Source organism: Corvus moneduloides, chromosome 7 (assembly GCF_009650955.1).
Source record: "Corvus moneduloides isolate bCorMon1 chromosome 7, bCorMon1.pri, whole genome shotgun sequence".
In the NCBI taxonomy this organism is placed as follows: Eukaryota; Metazoa; Chordata; class Aves; order Passeriformes; family Corvidae; genus Corvus; species Corvus moneduloides.
In genome coordinates, this window is record NC_045482.1 from 28425960 (window position 1) to 28452732 (window position 26773).

At 39.3% G+C, this 26773-nt stretch overlaps 1 protein-coding gene across 2 annotated transcripts in view; it reads left to right on the top strand.

Annotated features, from left to right (window-relative positions):
* Window positions 1–26773, top strand: part of SLC49A4 (solute carrier family 49 member 4) — a 66864-nt gene that overhangs the window by 22399 nt on the left and 17692 nt on the right. For both annotated transcript variants that reach the window (XM_032115282.1, XM_032115283.1), the window contains exons 3-6: window positions 11455–11717; window positions 17176–17305; window positions 23024–23132; window positions 23763–23830. In XM_032115282.1, coding sequence (XP_031971173.1) covers window positions 11455–11717; window positions 17176–17305; window positions 23024–23132; window positions 23763–23830 — 570 coding nt within the window. The remainder of the gene's footprint in view (window positions 1–11454; window positions 11718–17175; window positions 17306–23023; window positions 23133–23762; window positions 23831–26773) is intronic.

A 26773-nucleotide genomic window follows, 5' to 3' on the forward strand; every position in this document is an offset into this window, starting at 1 on the left:
TAACCATATTGTGCTACCCTTCACAGTGACCCTTTTGAGGAAAAGTACTGTTTGGGTGGCCAGGGAGAGTTGTCCTCATTTTACCCTTGGTCTACATTTTCTTGAAATGTCAAGGGGTGCTCGACTTTCAGTTTGTTCATTCTCATCAGTCTTGGGTTAAATATCAATAGCTTTTAAATGGGACAGATGACTTCAATGCAATGAAATGCGGTATTTTATGTAGCTTTTCATTTATGGTGTGTGCCAGAAGACATGTGCTGCCCTAGGCTTTACCAAAACAAGGATGAAGACTGTAAATAACTGAGAAGATGAAAATTCCCAAGTGAGATGTGAGGTATCATTTGGGGAATGCAAAGGAGAGTTTCCACAAATTCTTAGCACCTTTAAACAAGGTTTTCCAGCATAGCTGCAGCAAGGAGGTCTAGGAAAACAATGAAATACATAACTAAGGAAAAACATTCAAGGAACAACTTCTTCAACTAGAAAAAGAAAGGCTTTGGACTCTATAGAGTCTGATGAGTGAGATGCATAAAACATGATGTTAAAATTTATTGAAAACTATATAGGGAAAAAAAGAGTATGAACAGAATCCTGATGGAAAAGGTTAATAATTTCATATATTCATGCTGTGTAAATATGTATCATCTCCAGCTGAAACTGATAAATTTGCCTACTTATCCTACTCCCAAAAAAGAAATTTTCAAGAACTGTAGCTCTACATGAGGAAGTAGCTTGATCTTTTACTCAGTTTGATTAAAAATCTACCAAGAATTAATTATGGCCAACTGCGTGAAGCAAAAGAATGGTTTTCAGTGAAGTTTCTTGAGACTTTGTAAATAATTGTACAGACTGTGTGACCTTATACCATGTAATTTGCATTGTTTGGAGGGTTAAGGCTTAAGGCCAGTTCTCATCCGTTATTTGAAGCGTGATACCAGATAAAATAATATTTTTGAGATGAGCATTACTGCTTAATGCATTAGCCACAACTGGCTGAGTACCAAATAATGCACTTATTCTGAGTGTGTATATGCATTAATAGAACAATTTGAATGTTACAGAGCCTGTCAGAGGGACAAGATCACACACAAGCTAATTGGAAGCATTTCAGAAGCCAGTGTAACTGGAATTTCTTTAAATGCTTTTGCGTGTTTTGTAGTGTGTTCCTTCAGTCTGTGAGTAATCTGTGGGAATATGCCGAAGATTTCCATGGGACAATTCTGTCAGAGCTAATATACATAAAATTAAAAAGCATGTTCATGAGGTTTGTAAGGTTCAGGTTGGGGGTTTTGTACTTTGTAGCAGTCTCTGCTCCCTAAGCTCTTGTGATTTAACATAAAGGAGAGCTGCTAAAGCCCACCACCTATCAGAGCAGTCATAGACGTAAGGAAATCACTGTTAAGACTGACATTTAATCCTGGCTGCTTTATGCTCCTTATCTCAAGCAGACCTGTAATATCCAAGTGTATTCTTAAGCCCCTTTCCAGTCTATAATTATTCTTTTGGTTATAGTGTGTAGTATCAGACTAAGGTCATCTCCAGTCCTCTGAGTCGTGTTTTAAACATAGACCTTAACCTCTCTTTTCAGTACATTTGATGCCTCTGCATATGAGGGAAAATTCAAGTTGCACATTTCAGTGTGTCTCTTGAAGCAGCTGTGAATTTTCTATGGTAAATTTTTTTTCTCTACCAGTGTGTGACCTAAAACTATACTGGAAATCCATGCCAGAGCTGCATAAATTCAGTGCAGGCTGAAGTGGGAGTAGATGGGGAAAATGTTGAAGTGTGAACTTGCATGTCAGATGGAGGATCCATCCTTTACATGGACTAATAGAGTCTGTCTCATGTACATATGCTCTTACCTGTTTTCCTCCCCAGCCCAGTAACCTGTGGGGTTAATGAGTCTATCATACAGACAAGGACGTTAAAAAGAATTTTTCTTATGTACCATGAGCTTCTGAGTTTGTCAAATGTGCCAGATATGTGACAGTAAATTTGACTTCTAAAAATAAACCCCCAAACTATTATTCCTTTCTAAATATTGTGAAAACTTCATTTGCCACACCTGTTTTTTTAGTTCACAGTTAATATACATTATATAGAACATAAAAGAAAAAAAGATGTTATCAAATTGTACCTTTCCTGGATCTTCTTCCCTTCTCTGGAGGTTACAAGAACATCACTAATGCTTTTTTGCCTGTGTTTTGTCCAGTCCTTTCCTTTCTGACTCCTGCTTGTCACTGAGTAAATATTTTCATTGAACTCTTTTAGGATTTGGTTATTTTATCCTGAACATTAACATTACTGGGATGCATTTTTTAATTGATTAAATCAGAGTTGGTTTTTTCCCTCCACATAGCACTTCATATTTACCTTGTATTCTGTGTTTAGGAATAGGTTTACATACATCTTAGTTCTTAAATCTAGGCAAAAACCTGTATGAGCTGAAATGTGTAAAAAAGAAGGAAATAAAACGATGAAATCAGCCCACAGCTGTAAATCTTTGGCTTTTAAGACTGATTGTGTGATGTAAGACTTCTTAAAATGTTTTGAAAGACAGGATAATTAAAGACATGGAAGTAAAGGATGTAACATAATTTGTCATTTGTATTGAACACATTAATTAAGCAATTTGTTAGAACCTGTTATGCTGTGGACTGGTAGGGTTTGTCCTTCACATTAGATTTCACAACAGAGAAGTAGTTATTGAGGACCTTGAATCATGGCAGTGAGAGGATACTCCTTGGCAGTAAATGCCATTAAAATGTTTGTTGGGAGCCCAACAAAATAGCGCAGAGGATTACAGTGGAAACAGAGTGGTTGTTTACACAGTCATTTATTGGAGACACACCAATAGCTGGTAGATTCTGTAATTGCGTCTTTTTGTTAGTATTACCAGTTCTTGGGATTTTGAATCTTTTTCTTACTCTTGAGATACATTGCTGTGAACTCATTTTTTTCTGCCTTGTATTTGTATTACCACATCTTTGGTACATTTTGGTTCTATTACAGAGTTGCAACGTAGTTTGTATTTTACTCTTGTTAGACTTACTCTTTAACAATTCCACATTTTTACTTTTTTCTTCCCTGAAAGCCTGAAGAATTACACAGGATCATCTCATTATTTGTCTTTTCCGATCCTAAGGCTGCCATAAGCTACCATTCTTATGCATGAAAAATGCAAAGGGGCATCTCGGAAGAGGTAATTTCAGTAAAGGAAAGACATACTAGGATTCCTATATTCCCTGGCAATACTGAACACACTTCTGTGCTCAAAAACTCCCAACCAACCCAAAGTGGAGCATCTGTGGAGAAGAGGAATTAAAGTGTTCTAGGGAATGAGAAGAGCCTGTTAGGAGAGGATGGCAGACAAATCAGCCTGTAAGAAATAAAGACAGAGTGTGCTGAGTGTTTTGTGCTCCCTACCTCACTGGGGAAGAGCAATGAAAAAGGGATTTAATCTAAAGCAGGGGTCTGGGAGTAGAAAGGTGAATAAACATATTTGTTTGTGTGTTGTAGCTCAGCAAGCCGAGGGGGAAAACATTAAGATTGAGCACTTCCCTGGTGCTGATGGTGCTGGTTTGTGCTGCAGTGCTGGGGAACGGCTGAGCTGGGTTAATTCTTGGGATCAGAAAAAGAGGAAAGTGGGGAAAAAAGGAAGCAGGTCATTCCTGAGTAAGTTCACATGGGGAATACGTATTTTTTATGCTCCTGTAACTTAACAGTTTATCTTGTTTTTATTACCTCCACCAGCTTCATCTTGTACACAGGGTATTTATTTTTTAACCTCTGCTCCAAAGCATTTCTTTTACATGAAAGGTCCTGTGAGTTGTTCTTACGTGGTGATGATTTTTCCAGCTTTGCTTATTTGTTCATGGTAGTGGGGGATGATTTAGTGTCCCTCTGGCTGCCCAGTGGTCCCACCTGCCAGTGCTCAAGCTGCATGTCCTGTGTTGCAGCAGCAGCCCCTGATCAGTGCCACCACTCCGGAGGCAGCCAAGTTGGCTTCTTCAGCTGGAGCAGCTTTAGTGGAAAAAGGAGATGACTTGACAGTTCTGGTCATAAACACACTGTTCCTTTTGCTCCTGTGCTGGACTTTGGTCATGGCACTGTGGGTGTCATCCACCAGCAACCAGCGTGGCTGCTGAATTAGCAATTTACAGACCCTGTGTAAATTCTTGGAGTACTGAATCCAGTACATTAAAGAAACTCAGAAAGGGCTTGGTATTGCGGCAGTATTTAGTGGGCAGCACTTCTACAAGGCCTCAGCCAGTGTAAGCCTATGCTGGAAGGGAAGAGAATTTATATTCTCTGTGGGATATTTAGCTTCATCTCATATAATGGCAGGTGGTATCCTTAACTGTAGAATGCTTTTAATTTTTTAATTATACTGAGCTCTTTGCTTTAGTTTGTGACTCATATTATGTTGGCTAATTTCTGTCCTTAAAGAATTCATATTAATTGAATTTGTATTGAAGTTGCTGCATTATAATCAAAACACTCTCTTGCTCTTTCACTCGCTTAAGAAAAATTATTCAGGAATATTTAAATACGTCTTGTTTATCCCATTCCTTAATTTGCTGCATCTCCTGTGCACTCCTACTCTTTTACTAAAAAACTCCTACTTAGGACCTCTTTTGTACTAAGTAATCTTAATCAGCTTTTTCCCACAGTAGCCCCAATAGCAGCCAGTCCTGGTGCACGTCCCTGATAATTTTTTTTCTGTATGTTTTGCTTCATTAGCCCATAGTGTAATTGCCTACTTTGTGTTTACAGTGTTGCTTACTTTGCGTCTTTTCATATTTGATGAGCATGTCCACTGTTAATGTTGCTTTAAATATTTCTTCTTTTAGTAATTGGTTTGTGGAGTGGGTTAGTTTTAAAACAAAAACAAGAAAACAGAACTTATAATAAAAAGACCATCAGCTTTGACTTTATCTGTCCTTATCCATGAAACCTGGATAAAGGGAAGAATGCCCCCACACACAGTTGTGTGACAGGTGTGATGGCTGCACAGTAACCCGGTGTGAGGATGCAAGGAAATTTGTCACCACAGTGCCAGGGGGTCTCACTGTACACCCACCTCATCCCTTTCCTCTGTCAGGATGTCTGATGGAGACCTCAAGGGTCTTGGCCTGAGATTGCTGCTTCCTCACCTTGCAAATCCTTGTCTCTCTCGGCAGGCTCTCAGGAATAAATTTTGGAGTAACTGGTTTTCCAGTCCTTTAAATTTAATCCCAAAACTCACTGTCTTTCAGACCATTGTAAATGCATTTGCTGTTTTAAGTGTGGGAGAAGAGACATGAGGCTGGGATGCCTGGGAGATGCTGTGGTCCCTTCCAAGTCTGCTCCCATAATAGTCTGACTGACTGTGCTGAGGCCATGGTTCATACAGAGGTGAAACATGAGCCTAATTCCTGATGAAAATGGCTAAATGTGCATTTTTAAAGTTTTTCTCTTTTCTTTTTCACTCTGTTGCTGGAGATAATGTACCACACAGTGACTCAAGCTTTCTGCTTGTAATAATGTTTCTTACTGGTGAGGGAAAAACCAGCTTTAAATTATTCCACATATCAATGGCTGCATGCATCAAAAACAAGCTAAAAAATGCTAATGACCTCAACGCATGAATATCTGGAAGGCAGAAAGCTTTTGTAGTATAAATGTATCGTTTAATGAAAATATTGAAAGTATATTTCCATGAAATTCATCTATCAGAATGTTATTTTTAATAGACGAATTCATTGCTTTACCCAGAGGTGTTTTTCTTGTCAGTCTTTTTCCAGTCATAGAGTGTTACTGTGCTCTCTTTGGGGTATAAACAAAACAGCATTTGCATTGGTTCTCCCCATACTCTATAGCAATGAATTGCAGTAAAACATGAATTTGACCTCCCTAATTCTCTTTGCCTTAAAAGTGCCTGAAAAAGTTCCACTTACTAGGAGGTTCTTTTGTTGTATTTATTTTTGTGAGTTTAAAGAAAAAGCTCTATCCACTTCTAGTAGGTTGATTGTGAAAAATCAGAAGTGATTCTTGATGAAACTGGTGTTGGTTCCCTCTGAGGTATAATCAATCTCCTAATATATAATGTGGGTAACTCCAGGCCTTTTCATATGCCTTTTCCTGGGCAAGCAATGTGCATCATACATCAGTGCAGGCATTCTAGAGTAGGAGGTATTTGCTTGCTTTGTTGCCATGTAGTGACACTAAATTCAACAGCACTTCAAAAGTTCTCTGAATTCCTCCTGTGGAAGGGTCTCTTTCATTTGCTTCCAGGAGTTTCCACAATGAGCTAATCACTACATAAACCTATTTGTCTTACAAATTAGCAGGAGTTGAACAATCCACTTGTTTCAGTGAATTAAATTGACAGGCATGTGAAAGAAGTATTAGCCATCCATTTCTATAAAACATTAACTTCTTTATCTAGAATTGCTTTTTGCGTTGTTAGGATCAGCAGTTCATGTACTAAACTTTTCCATAGTAAGTGGCACACTACAGCGCTGTCTTCCTGCAGAATAAGCACTCTCAGTGACTTCCTTGCTCCTCACACTTTTCCCAACAGTGGCAAAACAGATTTACAGTTTATTTTTGTTGTATTTGCACAGAATTTGAATAGTGACTAAGTGGTCAATTCTCATGGCAGTGAGTGGGAAAAGCATGGTAAAGGTTTCATGAAAAAAACCTGCGCCAGAATCACATCTTCTCAGGGCTCTTGAAATGAGCTCTGCTCCCTCCTAAGATGCAAAGGAATTGAATTTCCCACTTGGCTGGGGTCACTGTGTTCAGAGAGTCAAAGCAACAGCCTGGGGATGACAGCCCTGCTCTTTACTGTGTTGTCTGCCAAAGAAAAGGTGAAAATGCTTTTTCCATACCGTGAATCAGTTAAAATACTGATCCAACTTCTCCAGTCTTAGCCTTCCCAGAAAAAGTTCAGTTTACATGTCTTAGATCTGAGCTTTGGATACTTATTTTAGTGTTGTGGGTTTTAAATCCGTTGTATTAAAAGTAATTCTTTTGGGTAAGTACTTTTTCCTCCACTGTTGCCTTTTTTTCCCCATCTGAGTACAGAAACTAATAAGATTTTCTTTCATTTAAAATTCTCCTAAGTCCAGGCATTAGACACACAGTGGTAAAAACACTAAATGTCTGGATTTTTCACCTAGAAAAAGCATTTATGTAACACACAGCTTTTAGATCGCTTAACAAATCCAGTACCTGATGTGGCTGTGACCATGCATGCAAAGTTTCAACTTTTACAAGGAGAAAAAGGAAAATAAAGCCAACTGTAAATGGAAGTGCTTTCCCATCTTAACTGTATGGTATTATCATCAATCACTAGAACCTTTTTCCTGTATAATCTCACTTTTATCATACCCAGTTGGCTCAGTGATACTGTAATTTCAGCATTTACAGTGTTACATGGTTTTCTTTGTTGCTGCCTGCTAGGATATTGCAACAGTGACTGCAAGAAGTGAATAAGGCAGGTATAACCAGGTCAGTTCCTGATAGTAATATGAAGTCTTCTCAGGGAAGTGGTGAAAACCATATAATTAAAGTTATTTATAGTGTGACTTGGTAAAAAAATTGGGAAAGAGATGACAGTATAGTACAATAAGTGTTTTTCTACTCTAATTTCTATTGCTGTATTTGAACCATCCCTTGTACTATATTTTTGCAGTTCAGAGGCCAATTTAGGAACAAAAGCGATCTTTATTTTGTGCAAAAGTATGTGTGTGTATCTGTGGTTTTTTTAGATAGATAGATGCATAATGTAAATGTGTAAGTTACTCATTACTGTGATGCTCTGGCATGTGATATTTCACACTACCATTTACTAACAGTCCCCAAATAATTTTGTTTTGTTTTGTTTTTCTTTAAAAGGGCTCATAAAGGGCTCCTGTTCAATTGCAAGTTACAAGTTTGGCAGAGCACATAAATTCATTAGCAGAGAGGTCAGGTGTGCAAAAACCTTGACATATCAAAATGAGTCCTGACCTGGCTTCTGAGGCAGTTAGAAACAAGATATTTTGGTAGATGTTTACTTCCCCACTTTTGCTTTAAGCTACAGTCATCAGTTATTTTGTAAGTTGAGGATGAATTTCTGGTGAAACTTTTTTGCAATTTTCTCTTTCATGATTGTGATTAAAATGCCTTCTACTCATGTTACTTTCTGTCATTTGACCTCAATAGCTTTCTACTTTTTGATACCTGAAAATAATTAAATGATGGCTGGATAAATAACACATCTGAAAACAGAGCTGGATAAATAACAGATGAACATTACACTCGATAGTGTAATGAGACTGAAAAATGTTTTTCCATCTGGGTAGGATCCTGAGCTAAAGTTGTCTTTTCATCCCTTTCCTCAGGAAACAGAAAACTTGTTGTGCAGAATGAAATTGGAATAGTGACAGGGAAAATGCAGTTCCTCTTTGCACCTTTTCAGTAGCAGAAACAAGAAGAAAATCAGGGGATAACAGAAACAAACCTCTCTTGGTCTTGGAGCAATTTTTAGCACTGATGGTGTATGAGAGGAAACTCATGAGCTGCGAGACCAAAATCTAGTGCAGTGCTGATAAGATGTTGTAACAAACAGCAAAAAGCCACCAATACTATTGTGTTCATATTTCTCTGTCAGGTGGAGCAGCTGCTACATACATCTCCCAGAGCAGCAGCTTAGTAAATGCTCTGAATTGCATTTTGAATCTCTCGTCCCTGCCTCTCTGGGGAAATGAGTTAAGGATGTGCAGAAGAACCATGCAAATAATCTTTTTCTCAGGAAAAAGTAGCTTAATTCAAACCAGTATCGAAAAAGAGATAAAATAAGGTTTAGGCTGTTACCATATGCAGAGATATTTGGGGTAGTAGCCTGTATATTGATGGCAATTTAGTCTGAAAATAGTGTTTATTAACTCAAATATGTTAGACTTGAGAAATTAAACAATATGAAGATAGAGATGCACTACCCTGGATGATAATGTCAGGCTTTGTAAATGCCAAAAATGCAGGTGGAAAGGCAAATCTGTGGGAACAGAGAGCATACTAGCCAGGACAAGGCTGGAGAGAGAGCAGCCAGGAAAACACCAATAGAAGACACCTTGAGAGAGGCAAAATTGGCTCATCCTTTGGAAAAAAGAAGCCAACAAACCCAAAACAACAAAGACAGAAAGGTAATATAGAATTAAAATTCTGGATTAAGGTGCTACTTTCTCCCTTGGGATCTGCAAAGTAAAATTAACATTTGGTGCTCCCACGAGTACAGAGATTGGTTATAGAGCTTTATTCAGATGATGGAGTTTGATAGACATAATCTAAATCTGAAGTACGTGGTAAGAGTATGTGTGTGTAATTTTCACAATATATAAATTGGGTGGTTTGTTCAGGGTATTTTTACAAAACTTTTCTTCTATCAGATGAAGTGCCTACATGACTACAGGTGCTGCAGAACTGTTGTACTTTTTTCTGATTTTAGTGGGTTTTATTTGCTGTTAGGATGACTACAGAGGAGGCATATTTGAATTAAAACAATAATATCATAGTGGTGTCAGTGAACAGAAGTGGCAGTGTGGTGCCTAAAGCTATAGAGGTTATTTTGTGGTGACACAGTTTTCCAAACATACAATAACAAGAACACAATTTAAACATTAAATTCACTCTGGAGCAAGAGGAGATACTAAAATAAAATCTTTATCTGTTACAGTAGTTACCTCACTTGCTACTGAAATGCAGTTGTTTCTTGGGCTGTGCCATAGCTCTGCAAATACTCTGGAACATTTTAGGAGATGCTTGAGAATAACTTCCTGTAGTGAGATAAGTAGAATGAAAATACCAAAGTGCACAAGGATACCTTGGTTTGTCCCGAGTACACCATAGAGTAACCATAGGGGATTGATGTAATGTGTCCTCCAGAAAACTATACCAGAGCATTGTTTATATAGTGGTTTTTATTTATTTAAAGCTATTTCATTTTGGTTTAGTATGTGTGGCAGTTTAACAAGCATTAAAAAGGCCTGACCATGCCTTGGTGTGATGTCCATCTGAAGCACATCATCGACACCAGTAATGAAATCTGTCCTTTCTATGTGAGCATAAAAAAAACCCCTCAAAAAAACCCCAAAACATTGAATTGCTTTCCCAGCTCAGAAGGTGTTTCCTGTATGTGATATATAATAGTGCTTTTTTTTCCTGTGTATTTTTTGTAAATTTTGTTTAAAAATTTAATTTCTAATCCACTGAGGACTGGTAGCATCTATTCCTTTCTATTGCAGTCTACTTAATTCGATAAAGAGTCTGTAGGCATTTCTTTTGCATATTTCATTCCTTTTTGTGCTTTAAAAAACTGCCTGATATACTGTATGTTATTCAGCCATTTGTGGCTTGAAACAGTGCCTAAATGCTGGCTTATGTTTCCCCATTTTCAGGCCATAGCTTCTTATGTCTCACAACTCAAGTCTTGCAGCAATAACACTGAATTCCTGCTATGGTTAGAAAAACATCACCCATTTGAAAATATCATCTGCCATCACTTTATTGCACAACGAATAGATTTACTTTGGAGGGTTGCAATATCTCATTTGACTCTCTAGCTGTTTTTTAGACATGAAGTTTTTGTATAAATTCCAAAAATAGTTTTGCCTTCCATGGCTGATTGCTTTTTGGAAAAGTCAAAGTGGAAAGTTTCTGACTGAATTCCACGTGTAGGAGAGCCTTCAAAAAGTCCTTTCTGTATTTGTTCATTGTACTAATATTAAGCCAAACTTTGCAGAGACTTCACTGCTTGGAAGTACTATCTCTGTTCTGTCACCAGCCTTATCTGTTAAATCCCAATGAGTGTGAAAAACGAGAAAAATCTGGGTTTACTTGGCTGTTTTAGCAGAATGTTGAGAATGGCCAGATTGCTGGAGAAGACGACTCTCTTGGAAACCCTAACAGCCCGGCCTTCTCATCTGTAGGCACATAGAGCTCATCTGAGTGTGTAAATAAAAATAAATAATGCAGTGAAAAAATATGCAGAGTATTTTGCTGAAGTGTTTCAATTTTGGATCTGCCAAAACGAATTTAAATCTTCTGTTGGGATTTACGCAAGCGAGGGGTCAGGTTTACAGTTTTGTAATTTAAAGCTTTTCTGCTACTACACCTTTGCTACTTTTATATCCTGTCATGATACCTTTTTGCTGCAAAGAAAGTCCATTTTATTCCCTTTTCTGCTTTGAAGAGAACATTTGTTTCTCTATTTATATGAGGTAATGAGATCAGAGTCGCTCCAGATTCTTTGAATCAATCTAATTGGGCTTCTTTCAGTGTATAGAATATCCCTTCTTTTGCACGGGACTTTCATTTCTTTGTGCAGTAGCTCCATCTCCAGCACTCGATATCTCACATGCCTTTTTAATTAACAAAACCCAGCAAGGAATTCTCATCCAAATGGCCGTGGTCTGTTCTCTCTTTCAGGCTGATTCACGGAGGGCAGCTGTTAAATGGCTTGGCGGGGCCCACGGTGATGAACGCGGCTCCGTTCCTGTCCACGACGTGGTTTTCCCCGGACGAGCGCGCCACGGCCACGGCCATCGCCTCGCTGCTCAACTACCTGGGCTCTGCTGGCGCCTTCCTGGTGGGGCCTCTGGTGGTGCCACCTCCCAATGGCACCGCTCACCTGGTGTCGCAGAGCAACACCCAGCACATCAAGGACCGCATCGAGGCTGTGCTCTATGCAGGTGTGGGTCAACCACAACGCTTGAAAACGTAGAAAATGTGCACACTTTCGTGTGTGGTTGGTGCTTGAGAACCACTACCCTCTAGTGGCTGGTTTGCACAGGAACTAGTCTCTGGCTGAGGGAAAATAATTAAGTCAGGAGGCTTAATTTTTTTCCTTTTGTGTAGGAAAGGTTTTTAAATGGCCTTTTGTACAGACTGACTCCAAAGGAAGTAATTAAATTGTTTGTATTGGCTGATCTTGGGAGAAATGTCTTTTTACAGTTTCTCTGAGCTTCCAGACTGGTTTTTTGCTTATTGAATTTTCATTAAAAATATGTTTTCATGACAAGTTGGGTTTCTTCTACTGTTTCTGTAAGGATGGAAATCCAATAGTCTTTTAGCATTAAATTATTTTCTGCATTAACTGAGCCTTAATTTATGACATGCACGTGCCTTTCAAATGTGATTAGATTATTAGTATTTAAGAATCTAACATTGAAATTAAAACACAATAGGTTTTGTTTTTAACTAAAACGACATCATTTTTACTGGTGAGCAATTTCAATGAAGTGACAATGGTTTAGTGGAAAAAATCACTGATACAAAATTCACCTGATAAAACTTGGATTTTATGTCCTTGCTCTTTTTATTGCAATGGCTTCTATGCCTCTTCCTGTCACTTAGAAGAATTAGCAGCAACCTTTAAGGAAACAGATTTGGTTAAGTGGTTCAAGTGTCTACATTCTGATTTTTAGTGGATATAAAGTGGTACAGTATTAAGAGTTGCACATCTGATAGGGGTTTTCCTCTCTTATAATTGCATCGTCTGAAATTCAGCCAGGAGTTAGTCCTAAGTGTTCCAGAAGTCCTAAGGTATATACATTGTGTAGTTTATATGGAGGTTTAAGGGACTGAGTTAGCTGTTTGTGATCATTCATTCCTGGACATTATTCTTACGGAAATTTGTCAAGTTAATATTCCTGTTGGGTGAGGGCCACTTTAATGTTTGTTTTAAAGAAAGTGTAATAAGAATTTGAATCATGACTTCAGCAAGTATTTCTGAGTAACCTACTTTTTACTGGACTCAGATGGAACAACAAGAAAATTCAAGTTTAGCCTTTTTCACAAGTAAATGTGGTGTTAGGCTCTGAAAATCTCGTGGCAGATGAAAATGGCTAGTGTGAAAGAAGGAAAAATGAAAGCAAGCTCCTTTTGTGCTCAGGAGCAGTAGATAAGGGGAGGAGAACCCTAGCAATCAGAGAAGTGCTTTAGCTCTCCCTCTGCAGGTTTTCCATGGAGAGGGAAGAATTCATCTGCCTAAGGAAGTACCGTGTTGTGCTTGAAACCACTGGTTTGAGTCTGGTAGCGCTAGAAATGTTGCTTTGAGCAGCGCATTAGATTCACATTCTCTTTTGGGAGGTTTTCCTAGGCATTTTCCACAGAAACAGGGATGGATTTTGCCATCAAGGTTCAGGTCTTGCCTGCCCCATGTCTCAGCGTGGCTCTTTCTACCTTTCTGAGCTGGCAAGGGTGTGGGAACACCCTTGTAGACCTGTTTGGGATCACTGGTCCCAACAAGAGATGATCCTACAACAGCTCTTCAGCTTCCTAGGAATTGTGTTTTGTGGGGCATCTGTATTTCTCACTTAATATTTGAAAGTGCTTTGAATAGAGGTGGTTTCTTTGTGCTTGTGTCCTATGGGATGTGTCTTTTCAGGAGCTGCAGCCCCTGTAGCTGTTCAGACAATGACAGAGTGCTGCTTTGTGAACATTGCTGGCCTGCAGTGAATCACAGAGATGATGGAAAACCTCCAACTGGTTTAAAATTGCAAAGAACTGTCAGAGAGGAGTTTGCTTTGAATCCTTCATGGGATTTGTTCTGTCTCACCTCAGCCCTGTTTCGCTGGAGAACTGAAGGCACAAGGTCCCTGCTGGCAGCTTCCCTGTCCTCTCTTGTGTTGCATGGGCTCCAGAGGTGGAAGGATGGCTGCCTCGTGGTGGGTGATAGTGAACAAACAGCTCTGTTCACCTGTGGGACAAAAAATACCTGGTAGGTGGGGTAGGGTAGTATTTGTCCCCTAAACAGCTGGGCAGAAAACTAGGCTCAAATTGACTTCACAGATTAGTAGCAAAGGTTTTGCAGAATTTAGAAGAACAAGGAGCTGGACCAAAATGTCCCACTTCCCCACTTCTTCAGCGAGTGTGGTCAGGTTTGGTATGAGTTCTCTTTTCAGAATCTACAGGAAAGTCAGTTTCACAGGGTAAGTACTCTGCATTTCTAATGAGCTTGTTGCTTTTGTGTGAGGTAGTGTTAAATAAGCAGCCACCAAAAGTTAGATGATGTCTTTTAAAAGACAGTAATAATGTGAATTGTTAACTTGGGATCAGTAGTGCGCCACGAGTGTGCAAATTTTCCAAGGACTTAAGCTCAGACATGATTATGAAGCAATTGCTTATAAACCCATTCTGAAATTGCTCTGTTAACTCCAGTCTCTTCTGTGTTTTAATAAATTGCTGTTCCTTTATCTCAGACTAAGAGCTCAGCTGAATTGCCACAGCCTCTTTCTGTGTCATCTGTGTCACTGCACATTCTGGTTCACAGCTTAAATAGTACAGATACAGCAAATCAGGAGTGAATTGTATTACCTGAATTGTGTAAGGAAGCATGAATTATTCTGGACTGCAGCCAGAGCTTTTAGCCTTGTGCTTTCTTACATATCAATGTAAAACCATTATTTGTTAAAAAAAAAAAAGTTTGTGTGTGTGTAAGGGGCCCTCATATCCCCTGGAATGTTCCCACAGAACGAGGTGGGGAGAAGGGTTTCTGAGAGTGGGTAGGTTTTTGTGCTATGAGTAGCCTGTGTGAAGGAAAAATACTTTGCATCAAGGAGGCTTGTGGCTCTGTAAACCTCTTTTTTTTTTTTTTTTCTGGTCTGTTTGGGGTTTGCACAAGCATCAGATGCCTGCTTCCTAGGCTAAGATGCAGGCATCTCTCACGTCACAAGTCACTGTGGTGTGGTACCCAGCTTTCCTGTGAAGCATTCTAGCTTCACTCCTCCACAAGAGATACATGTACATGTCTGTGTCTCTGCGCAGTAATTTATGACTTTCCCCATTCCAAGTGCTTTGCTCTGTTTGAGCATATCTGGTGCCCTGTTGAGAAGCCGGTAGCTCCTGAAGAAGAGCTTCTTTCTTATGACTACAGCTCCCTTGCTCTCAGCATGGACTTATTTCTTGCCTTCTCGATTTTGCTTGCTTTTACTCACTACTTACATGCCCAGGAAAAGTTTTAGATTGTATTCCTCTTCCTCTAGTCTGGTAAAGTAAATGATGGAGATAAGGGTGTGGGTTTCCTATTGAGGAAGGATTTCAGTGTGTAAGAAACCAGATGTGTTTGGCAGTACCTGGACTTTTGATAGAGGTGTAAGTATTGTGTACAAAGCTAAGATGGCACTAAAAATTCATATTCACCAGAGGGAAATGCTTTTGTTTCCAGAGTGAATTCTGCACTTTTCTTTTGTGCATGAGAGCAGAGTAGGCAAAATTTGTTAGCCTGCAAAGTATAACACTGGGAAACATTATAAAGAGTTGCAAGAAGGTACTACAAGGACAGCATGCTGAACTTAATAATTAAAAAACAAAAAAAGAGGGTTACTATACTGCTCCTACTACAGCAATTTGAATGGCAGAAATTTTGAGGCAGTTCATAGATGAGGCTCCAGATGGGCATCTCTTATGAGATATTTCTGTGACTTAAAATTATCGATGTGGTTTACATTCTTCAGAAAAAAACCCTGGCCTTTCCCCTTACAGCATTGCAGTATAACAGTGTTAAATAATTAATACCTTGGACAAAAATTTATGGGTTTGTGTGACCACATTCTTGATTGGCTTTACCTGTCTGCAATCTTAAATCTTCCTTCAATATATGATTAAATGTGTGTATTCATGTACGTATGTATACCTATAAACCTATATGTAGACTAGAGGCAGGAGGGGGGATAAACAGCTTTTACTAAAGAGCTGCATCATCCTGTAGTGACAGAGCATCTCATCTCTTTCTTAGGCCTGGGATGATCAGTTACAGCCAGTTCTTTATTCACTGCTCATGGTCTCCAAAACCATGTGCACAAAGATAGAAATTAATCTATTTTCTGGAGAGCAGAGGAGTGAGAAGGTCTAGTTAAAGTGCCCTTGGCCCTCAAAACATTCAGTTACACCACAGCAGGAGAAGAGACACCACATAATTCAAAATGAATCCTTTGGTATTTGATCATGAAAAATGGCATTGTCCTGATATGCCTTTTTTCCCATATGCCGAATAGAAGCATTCATTTCCCTTCCCCATCTCCAGCTGATCCATTTGGACTCTGAGTGTTATTTACTTTTCAGTTTCCTGAATTTATTTTCTTCTAGTTTAGCAGAAGACCTGGCAAAGTGCCATGTTCATATTGATTTATTAAAAAAGAGAAGAAAAAAAGAAAATTAAGGCAATTGAGTATCTAGCTCTGTTGGAATTTATTTGTGGTGTCAGTGAACACTTCTTTGTTATAAGATCACAAGTTCTTTTAAGATAACACACTTCAGCTATACATTTTTCTCCTTAGCAGAAAAGAATCTTGTTTTCAAAGGGGATAGGAGAAATACTGGGATTGAGGACTGTGGAGAACATGATATACATTGTAAAAGGCCTGTAAAACAAATTAATTAGACTGGCTGTGGGTAGAATTGTTTCTCTTCAGAATGTCTGCTCATGGGACTTACTGTTTTCTGTGAAGTGCTCATCACTTTTCAAGCTCAAGTCCAAACTTCTGCTATGAAATTTTTCAAAGGTTTGAAATACCTGCTGCTAAACAAGCAGAGCATCCGCAAACAGCTGTATTCTTTCTTTTTTCCCCCTTTTACCTGTAGTTTTTCTATTCATCAGCCATTGCTGCTTCTGCACTTTGCTCTTTATATTCTGTTGCCATGTAGTACTGTTTGTGTTGGAACTGCTGCCTTGCTTGACCTTTTGTTTGCCTTCATCATCTTGCACAATGAATAATTGTTATTCCATGCCCTGGGGCTTCCCCAGTCCCATCTGTTTAAAGTCTCTAGCATGCTGTTACCTGCACTGAGTTACTTCCATCACAAGGAAACGTGGCCAAATCCTCATATTGCAGTTCTCTCTGAAGAGAAAAAGCAAAAGCTTTCCTTTTTCTTCACTGAGTTCCCTGTGTGTGAGCCTGGCTCTCTGCAGCACTGATCACTGGAATGGACTTCCAGTCTCATTGATTCCCCATCTCAATTTGAAATCTTGTTTGCAGAAGGAGAAAGAAATTTCTCCTTCAAGTTACGGAATTCTGCTGTCAGGAGCAGTCAAGCACTTGTGGTGGGATTTATGTCTTGGAGGCTGGCTGATAACAGCACTGCAGTGAAATAAGTCTTTCAATGCTAACATCTGTTCTTGGTTTTGTTTTTCTTTGCCCTCTTGTTTAGAATTTGGAATGGTTTCCCTGATATTTTCCGCAGCGTTGGCCTACTTCCCCTCACGCCCTCCATTCCCCCCCAGCGTGGCTGCAGCAAGCCAGCGGCTCAGCTACAGGAGAAGTTTTTGCAGACTCTTAAGGTAGGACCTCATTGGGTTTCCACTTCAAAGCAGATCAGTGCCTAAGTAAATAAAAACAAGTGTGCTTTAATCTTCTCATTGAGCAAACAAGTTGGTTTGTAGTGCTTTTAAACAAAATAAAATTAAATATTAATGTCAAGACATAAAAGGATGCTAACTGCTAGAGAGCAGACATTAAATTTTAAACCACTGTGTGTATCTCCAGACTTCATGCCAGTCCTTCAGCACCAGCAGTGCTTTAGTCCTCCTGTTAGCATGGCTTTTCTTATGCAATGCTTCTGTTACATCAGGTTATACAAGATTGTTGAAAGTGAGCTGTGAGAAAACAGTGAAAACACTGGGCAAAAGTAACTTATAACTTGCTTTTTTTCTGTGCTTATTATATTGGAATGAATTTGAGGTTTACTTGCCTTCGAAGGATTATTCAACTGCTTTCATTCAGCCATGGAAGAAATGAATGAACTATTTAAAACTATTATATGATCTATTAAATCTCATTAATTGTATGTTAAAATATGAAGTGGAAATAGGAGAAATGTCTCCAGATGTGTTTCTGGATAGGCTCAAAGTTGAGCTAGCTTACTTTGAATTTTTAGGTAAAAAAAAATAAAGGTTATAAAGAAAGTGACAGTATTGCAGCTTCTCCCACTTGGGTTCTTTTGGTAAGACACAGCCCCACATTCCCCCAGTGTTTGTACAGCATCTTTTGTAATGGAAATATGATCTCAGAGGAGCAGCTAAAGCAACTGAAATACTAATGGTGAATAATTGTGAAGGCCCATGCCATGTACATGATACTGCAGAGAGGAACTTTCTGGGGCAGAGAAGAGCTGCTCCCTGGTACGGAATATGACTGACTTCACTGGGAAGCTTCTACTCTTGATGTAATTGTTTGTTGAGTGATGTAGTGATAGGAGCTGAATCTGCATATAAAGGGCTGCTTGAAGCTTGATAATTGTGGAGCTTTAGACGTTTAGTTACTACAGACCTATTGTGGGCTGTACTTTCAATAAGTGTGTTTAGAGGCAGTGGAAACAACTCATCCCTTGTTGTCACTGGGTTTTCTTTTCTTTTGTTTTCAGAGGCTTTCTTTTTTAGTTTGGGGGAGTAATTAGTTGGCAGGATGCTTAATCCTGTGTGTTCATCCTGGAGCAGCCTGGCACTCAGGAGGTGTGAGTACAGCTGGGTGTAGTGGTGCTGGTACAGCTGGTGTTAGTCAGCAAAGTGACCTCTTCAGGGTACTAAAAAACAGCAGTTCCCTTAAGGACACTTAGCACACACAATAATGCTGTTCTGCACCCAAGCTGATGTGCAGTTAGACCCTGCCTGAGGGCTGTGTTGTAAAAATGTTGCTGTTGAACAGAAATCCAAACAGCAAGTGTCTCCGCAGGTGAAATATAAAATTTCATTTGACAGTGCTCCATTTGGGAGTTTTATAACCATTAGATTCCATGTTCAAAGTCTTGTAAACAGTGGACCTGAGATACCGGTAAGGTCAGGATGTAAACAGCAAAGCTGGCTTACTGTTAACAATAATCAATTAAACTTCAGAAAACAAACTTGACTCTTAAATAATAATTTACAGTGTCTCTGAGAATCATGAGGGTTTTTTTAAAATGTGGATAGGTAGGTAATTATATCTCTCTTCCCTCTGGTCTTTATGCATTCTTCCATGCTACCCTTTATCAAAGGCACTTCTTCATTCCTCTGTACATGAAACAATCAACAGTTCATCATTAAACCCACTTATCTTGTGGAGCCATTCAGTAACAATCTGTCATGCAAGGGAGTTTTATAAAAGAAAATGGTGTCTGCCATGCTTCAAGAGAAATCCATCATCTGGTTCATTAGGTTTCTAAGCTCTCTTGCCTGCCTAATCTAGGCTTCATCTTGGCTCAGAGAGCCTTTCTTTTGACTTAGTGGTATAGACTGAAGGTAACCAGGAGATGACTACCAGGAAATCATGATTTCCCTTTATTGTAGACTTACCTTCTGATGTAAGAGCTGTGTTAAGGCATTTAGGATGTGTGTGAGCTGGTGGCTGACCCAGCTGTGCACCAGATACACTCATGAGAATTGAGATGTTCATCATTTCCCTGTCTTCTCCCCCAGGCTGCAGTTTTATTACTTCAAAATAAAGCAACATAGCATAACTTGACCATTGAAGTCACTGACCTTTTTTCCTTGGACACCAAAGGGATCTATCACATCCTTGCAACTCCCACACTCCTTCATGCCTTCAGGTCCTTGGGCAGTCATCTACATGAGCTGCTTCTTGCAGAGTTATTATACCATCAACAGAGGTCAGCCATCCCCTGTAGGCCCTTTTTGGGGGATTTTCTTAGGAACTTGATTCTTCCTTCTGATTTGGAGGGTTCCTCCTTCTGACAGATTGTAACAATTAGTTGATGTCTGATTATCTCCTGATACCAACTCTCTCAGCCTACAGTGGGAGATGACAGATTGGTCATGGTTTGGGAGCTAAGCCCAAATCTTTTAACAGTCTATCACACACTGTGACAAGTGTAGTTTGAATTTTCATAATAAAAAGTGTAGTGCCCTATCTCAGTTTCTTGGGTGAAGCAAATATGAGTTCTTTTTGTTTCCCCAGTTCAGAATATTCCACAAACTTCAATGGAAAAAAAACCTTAATGCAAGTAAACAGTGGGTAAGTCTTAAAACCTGCATTAAAAAAACTTGTTGTGATTTTTGTTTTGAAGTAATAAGATACTTTTATCCAGTTACATGGCTTTTATATTTTCTAGGGACTGTGTATGCAATTTTGAAATTTTGTATCTGGGGTTTTATGCATCATTATTGCTTTAATGACACTTTCATCAACATCACCATCAGTAATGGAAGCTGCTCAGAATGTGCCTGATGTTAACAGGCACTGTCAAAGTTACTCTGAAAATGATGACTGATTTTGATGGGGCTCCCCTCTGAACCAGCCTGTCTTACAGATTCTAGTGGCGTTAGGTTTCTGAAAAAAATTGAAGAAAAAATCAATTCATATTCCAGCAGAATGGTTTAACAGAGAGGCTAATGCTGATATCCTGTCATTGCTGGTAGGATGGAAAACAGTGTGGGTTCAACAGCTGATGGTGTGACAGACAGCACATTTTTCTACTTTCAGTGGAGCAATTGCAAAATTGCAAAAACTGTGTACAAGTGACTGGAGCCATGAAATGTGGAGCTGCTGCTGAAGATGTGTGTTTCAAATAGCTTTAGCCAGCACAAGATATTGCTGGGCAAGGGGGCAGAATGATGCCTGGTGATCAGTGTTTCTGTCACTGCCAGGCTCCCTTTCTCCTGGTTACCTTCTTTGTTCTGGGCTAGGCAGGGGAGCAGCCTCTGTGTTGGTTTGAAAGACAGGTATCTGCTAAGGAAGGCAGGAGCCTCCCTTGGAATGGAAAATATAATCCCCTTCCCTCTGAATTACTGTAATTTTGAAATTAAGGGGCTTTCAGGCAATTTTATGAGAAACAGGAATAACAGTTCTTTACTAGTGTATATATATAACAAGGCAATAATACAGAAATATTGGCTTAACTTGACAGAGTCAGGATACAGGCTGACACTCTGTCGGGCAGGGTGGTGGCAGCAGTCTGATTAAATGGTGGCTGCCGTCCTCTTTGAAGTGGTTCTGTCGAAGTGGTGATCCTGTAGAAAGGTCTGGTCCTCCTCTGAAGGTCCAGTGGTGGTTATGTAGCTCGTCCTCTGGGAATCCAGTAGGTAAGGGCTGACTGTGGTGTTCCAAACCTCAGATTATATCCAGGTAGGAATGCTCCCCCTGGGCAGAACATCTCACATTGGGATGATGTAATTTTATGAGTCATGCAGTGAGGCTGGATGGCCCATTAAAAGAAGATATCCCCCAGAGGGAGTTATCAGGGATGTGTCACAGAGGAGATAAAGAATCCTGCCCCACCTGGTTTCAACAGATGGTGATAGAATATATACTTTCGGTTACATCTTATATTGTAATCTAAGGCACTCTGTCCCTGGAGACGGCCATCATGCAGATCTGTTAATCTGGTATTGGTACTAGGAGTTGGATGTGGCACAGAGCAGCTATCCCACATCACAGTCTGTCTTGCTGCTTGAGTTACAGAAAACATACACCACAGGAAATTCTGGTCAAGTAAATGACAAAGTTCTCCCTCAGAAGTAGCTCTTTAATGAAGCTGAGGTCCAGGTTGCCAAAGATTTTGAATATTCAGCAAGTGTTATTTCAGAACACAGCATTCAGACTTGTTCCCTCTTAGCAATCTACAATATGGCCCTATTGTGTCCATGCAAAATTCCTTTTTATTTTGTTCTACAGATGTTGAATCGGCTTTCATATTGATGGTATTAAATAGCATGCCAAGGTGATACAAGATAGACTCGGATAAGACTATGGCATTCTTAAAGGAAAAACAGTTGTCAGGAAGACAGTAGCATTCAGAGAAATATAACCAAGGTATAGAAGAGCTGAAAGTTTGAGAGTTGTTTTTCTTTGCATTAAAAAATAAATCTGACACAAATGGTATTGGAAGCGAAGGATATGTTCATGTGATGGAAATGTGTTATTCAAGAAGAGGATGTGTGAAAAAGAACACTGCAAAAAGCACTGGCTGGTGTGTTGTGTGTGGAGCATCTAAGGGAGTAAAGCAGCGTAAGCTGCAAATTTAGGAGTGTTTCGGAGAGTAATTGAATCTCTCTCTCCCTCTTGGCTTTTGTACCTGTGTGCTATCAAATTGCCACTGCATGCCAAGGAACTGGTACTGATCAAGATCAGTTTTTTGTAAATCGTTTGGGACTGGAGGGAGCCACGTTTGGGGTTACACAGATATCCCATGGGATACTTGACCTTGGAATCACCTTAAAATCTCTTCACTTTAAAATATCACTGTTTCAGATTCCAAAGTATATTTTCTTTCCAATTTGAAACGTTTTTAAGGAAAACTTGGATGTCTCTTAGCAAGGATTTCACATTTGTTTTCAGTTATGGTGAGTGGGGGAAGTTGTTGGTTAAATTCCTGTTTAGCTCTATACATTGAAGAAGATGATAAAGCTTTGACTGTTTCACATTCATTGACTACTTAAGGTTGAATAACTTTTATTGAGGGGGAAAAGCAAACATGTTGACTATTTAGAATAGAGTATTATATCTGCATATGATTTTTGCCAGTTCAAGTTGTCAAAATTTTCCACTCTTGCAACTGTACCTGTCTCATTTCCAGAGCTTTCCTTGTTTTTCATCAAAATAAAGAGAAGTAAAACAGGTTTGGGTTTTTTTTTATTTTTTAAGTACACTTCAAGAGGGATGAATCTCTGATTTTTTTTTTGAAATAAGCTTTTCATCTTTTAAATTAGTGCTTATTATTGCTAACACACACTTAGGCTAAGTAGGTTGCCCATGCCAATGCATGGAAGAATTGCTTGCAGAAACGAGAAACATGAGCCCAGCATGTTACAGAAATCTTTGAACTTTGTGGAGAGATTGGCTTTTTCTATTAGCACAGTGCTTAGGCAGTAACATACCAGCTACTAGAAATTCAGTGACATGGCTGGATACCTTTCTTGTTTTCCCTGGCTCACTCCTCCTTCAGACCTTTGCTGTTTTTCTTGATGGGCAGAATATAGATTCTAGGGTGTGATTTACTCTCCTGGCTATTCTCGGTGCAATTTTTAATATAAGCTGAGCCTAATGGCAATGTTTTATCTTCACAGCAATTTCCGATTCTTGATGATTGCTTTAGCTTACGCGATACCGCTGGGTGTTTTCTCAGGCTGGTCTGGTGTTCTGGATTTGATATTAACACCCATTCATGTAAGCCAAGTAAGTATCTCCCGACTGATAATCAGCAGCTATTTTGTAAGTGGCATGTTTTTATTTTGCACTAGCATGCAGTTTTATCAGATTTTTATGTTTAACATGCTATTAATACATATAGACCACTTTACTCCCTGAAATTTGAAACAAAATGAACTGCAGCTTTGGCATCCAAACTCTCACAATTCTTCCTGCTGACTCTCCATTAATGGTGAGTCTTTTCAGAACTGTACACACCTTTTGACAAGAAGGAAGAAGTAGGTAAACAAATGGGAGTATTGTTGGCCGCTGCATCTCTAGTGAAAGAAAATAATGTATGCCTGGTGGAAAAGATGAAGTGGGGAGAAGATAATTTCTAAGCTTTTGATAGAGTATTATAAAAAAACAGAGGACATTACTCAGATTCCATAAAGAGAGGTCACATTTAGGGCACAGACTACTTAGTCATACTTTCTTGTAGTGAATTTATTTCCTTTCCTAGAAAAAGCCTTGCAGTTCAGATTATTGTAGAGAGCTGTTGTTAGCAGTTTGGAGCTCCTGCACAACATTTGTTTTGAAAGTAGTATCATCTTATTTTCTCAGCTTTAACACATTTCTCTATGTTTTGTTTTGTTTTTTGTTTTTTTTTCCTATCAGGTGGATGCAGGCTGGATTGGATTTTGGTCTATAGTTGGAGGTTGTGTTGTTGGCATAGCAATGGCAAGGTAGGAATAATTACAGGTCCTTCTCCATTTCTTCAACTGTGATTGTCATTTAGTTTATCCTTTTAAGAACAGAACTTGTTTTCTCTCATCTTCCAGAAACCTGAAATGGAAAATTCATTTTGGGATTATAATCTGTTTCTAGTAAAGCAATAATTTGTACCATGTCAGTGGTTGCTGGGGATTGAGAACTCCACATGCATATACCTGAATTTGGAAGTCAGACTGTTATTCCTGACAGTGGCATCCTGTATGCTGCTTTTAAAGATGGCTCTGGTGAATTCAGCTGCCTGATATGAGGGAGAACCTCATTGCAGCACATTCAGAAAGCATTGAAGAAATTATTGTCTGTCTCCTTTGATCAACACTTTTGTGCATATTGATTCCCAAAGGGATATAGGGAATGTAGCACAGGCAGCCTACCCACAATAACATTGTTCTTCCACAGAGAAATCAGTCTGGGCCCATTTTGGGCAGGTTGCTGGATTCCTGCATAACCTAATTCTGCTGTCTCCTATGGGCTACAGTATGGGTGTACCTATGCTTTTATAAATCCAGACACAGCCCTCTCTGGCCATCGTGAATGCCAATGACACGGAGAGTGGAACAGCAAGGAATTGATTGCCCTTCCAAAAGGCTGCTGCTTATTCTTCATTGAGGTCCTCTTTAGGAAAAGGGATGGTGGGAGGGTGGAAAAGTCTTTTAGGAGATACCTGAGCAGTGAGTTTATCATGTGATTAAAACCAATCACATATTCCCCTTGCTTTGGAATATCTGGGCATTGTCCTGGCTTCTCTGTGTCCAATCTTTGAACTCCAGTTTCTGCAATGAGTTCAGCGCATGCGCAGATATCTGTAGTTGTTGCATCGTTGTGGCGTTGTGGATGGAGAGAGTGATCTTTTTAGGACAGAAACCAAACCCTCTTTTTTTCACTTGCTGTGCTTCCATCAGAGTACACAATGCATAAAGAAATGTGATGTTTCACATGCTGACATTTTGCAGGCTGCCTAGCAACTGCAACAGGGAGAGGAAAAAACTCCTGACCTAGGGAAAAGAAACAAGCGCTTCTCTCCCATCCACTCCAGATGCAGGCCAAAGGACTTCATCTAGCCAAACAAAGTTCATGCCCTGATTTCCTTTAAAAAGAGTTGCTTTTGATTAGCCAAGCTCAGATACAATGTTTTCTCTGTAAGAGAATAGATGTTTAAAGCAACTGCTGTAAATGACACAGATGCCATAGGTTGCATGTTGAAGCAGGTAGAGTGCCAGTTTAATCTTTCCCATCATTAATTAATCTGTAGTATATTTGCAGCATTTCAATAGTAGAGCTTAGAAGCTCACCTAACTTTGTTAGGAGAGAATCTGCAGACTCTATGTCAACATGCAATTCTCAGTCTTTATGGTAGATTAATTTATTTAATATATTGCCTGGGTTAAGTTTCAGGAAATGCTGGCAGTCCCTTTAACTTAACTACTTCAAAATTGATTTCAAACCTTGTAGAATACCTGTATTTTGTAGCATTTAATAAATTTTAAAAATACCAACAGTCTGTCTTCAAATACGTCTTTCTAACTTGGGTGATGCACAGTTCAGATGGGAGGGTTTGCATACAGAAAGGGAGGGAGGAGGTGATTTGTCACTTCTGATGGATGACTCTCCCTCCTAGGCCTATTCAGCATTTATCTGTGTAGGGTTGAATCAATGACGAGTCTGACTGTAATCTGCTGAATGTTGTAATTAGGAAAATTAAGTAATGATTCTTGTCAAAGCTGACAAGTTGATATATTTCAGTGTCAGAACTGTGATTTGCCAGGCAGGCAGCTCTCTCCCTTAACCACCTCTCAAGAAGCTGTTAGTTTTGGGGTGGGTTTTTTTTTCTTTTTTTTTTTTTGCTAATTTGTCAAAGCAAAATTGGTGCAGTTTAGGAATTTGCTCCTTCCATTTTTGTCAATGCAGATTCTATAATTAAGAATTTTTAACAACCTGAGCCTTGCCTTGGAGCATTAGGTCCTGTACATCACAGTAGGTGTTAAATCATCTGTATTTAAAATAACGCCCAGTTTGGAAATTTGTATATCTATCTCATTTTCAAAATGGTGCAAGTTTTCCTCAGCATTATACATAAATCCTTCTACTCTCCACCCACTGCTGTCCTGATAGCCATGAACTTACATGTTTAGCTAATGTGTTTGATGCATTTTTATAATTGAAAAGCCAGGCCTATTTTGGGCAGCTGGTAGGTGCTGTACCCATTGCTGGCAGCTTTCAAATGCTACTAGTTTGAAGAAAAGCAGTGTCAAAGAGCAGCATTCATATTGCTAATGGAATATGGTGCATGGAAACATAATTTTATTCCCTTTTCTCAGATTTTTTTTTTTATTTTTTTCCCCACATTTGCCAAGGATCATAGATATTTCTGAGGTTTTGTCCTCTGCAGCTCAGTTTCAGTTCCTGTTTCTAACCTGCAGTGTAGTCAAAATGCTGAAACTTCATGGCATGGTGATAATTTCCTTAGCAACAGGCAGTGTTGTCAGCAGTGCAGGTTTGTGATTTTAACTGTAGGATACAGCCTGGGGCTGGATCTGCTGGGAGGCTGGAGACTGTTACCAGCAGTAGGCTCAGAGGTCTGTGTCTGGCAAAATATGCACCTTCTCTCCTGTTGTGCCTACAGTTTTAGCAGCTGCAGACAATCCCTTACATGCTAGATGATGAAGAAGGATTTAAACAGAGCAAAGGTTTGAAGTCAAATGCTGGGCCTGAGGATAAAAGTAATTTCTCATATTTTTTGATTGAAACAAGTATTCTGAAGAGTAGACTAGATTTACACTCTTCTTTATTCCTGTAACCAGACAAGAAAGAGAGGTCCTTCAATTACCAAGTTCAGGCTAGGTTGCTATGTCATTTTTTTGCCATTATTTCTATTGCTGGCTGAATCCAGTAGCTGC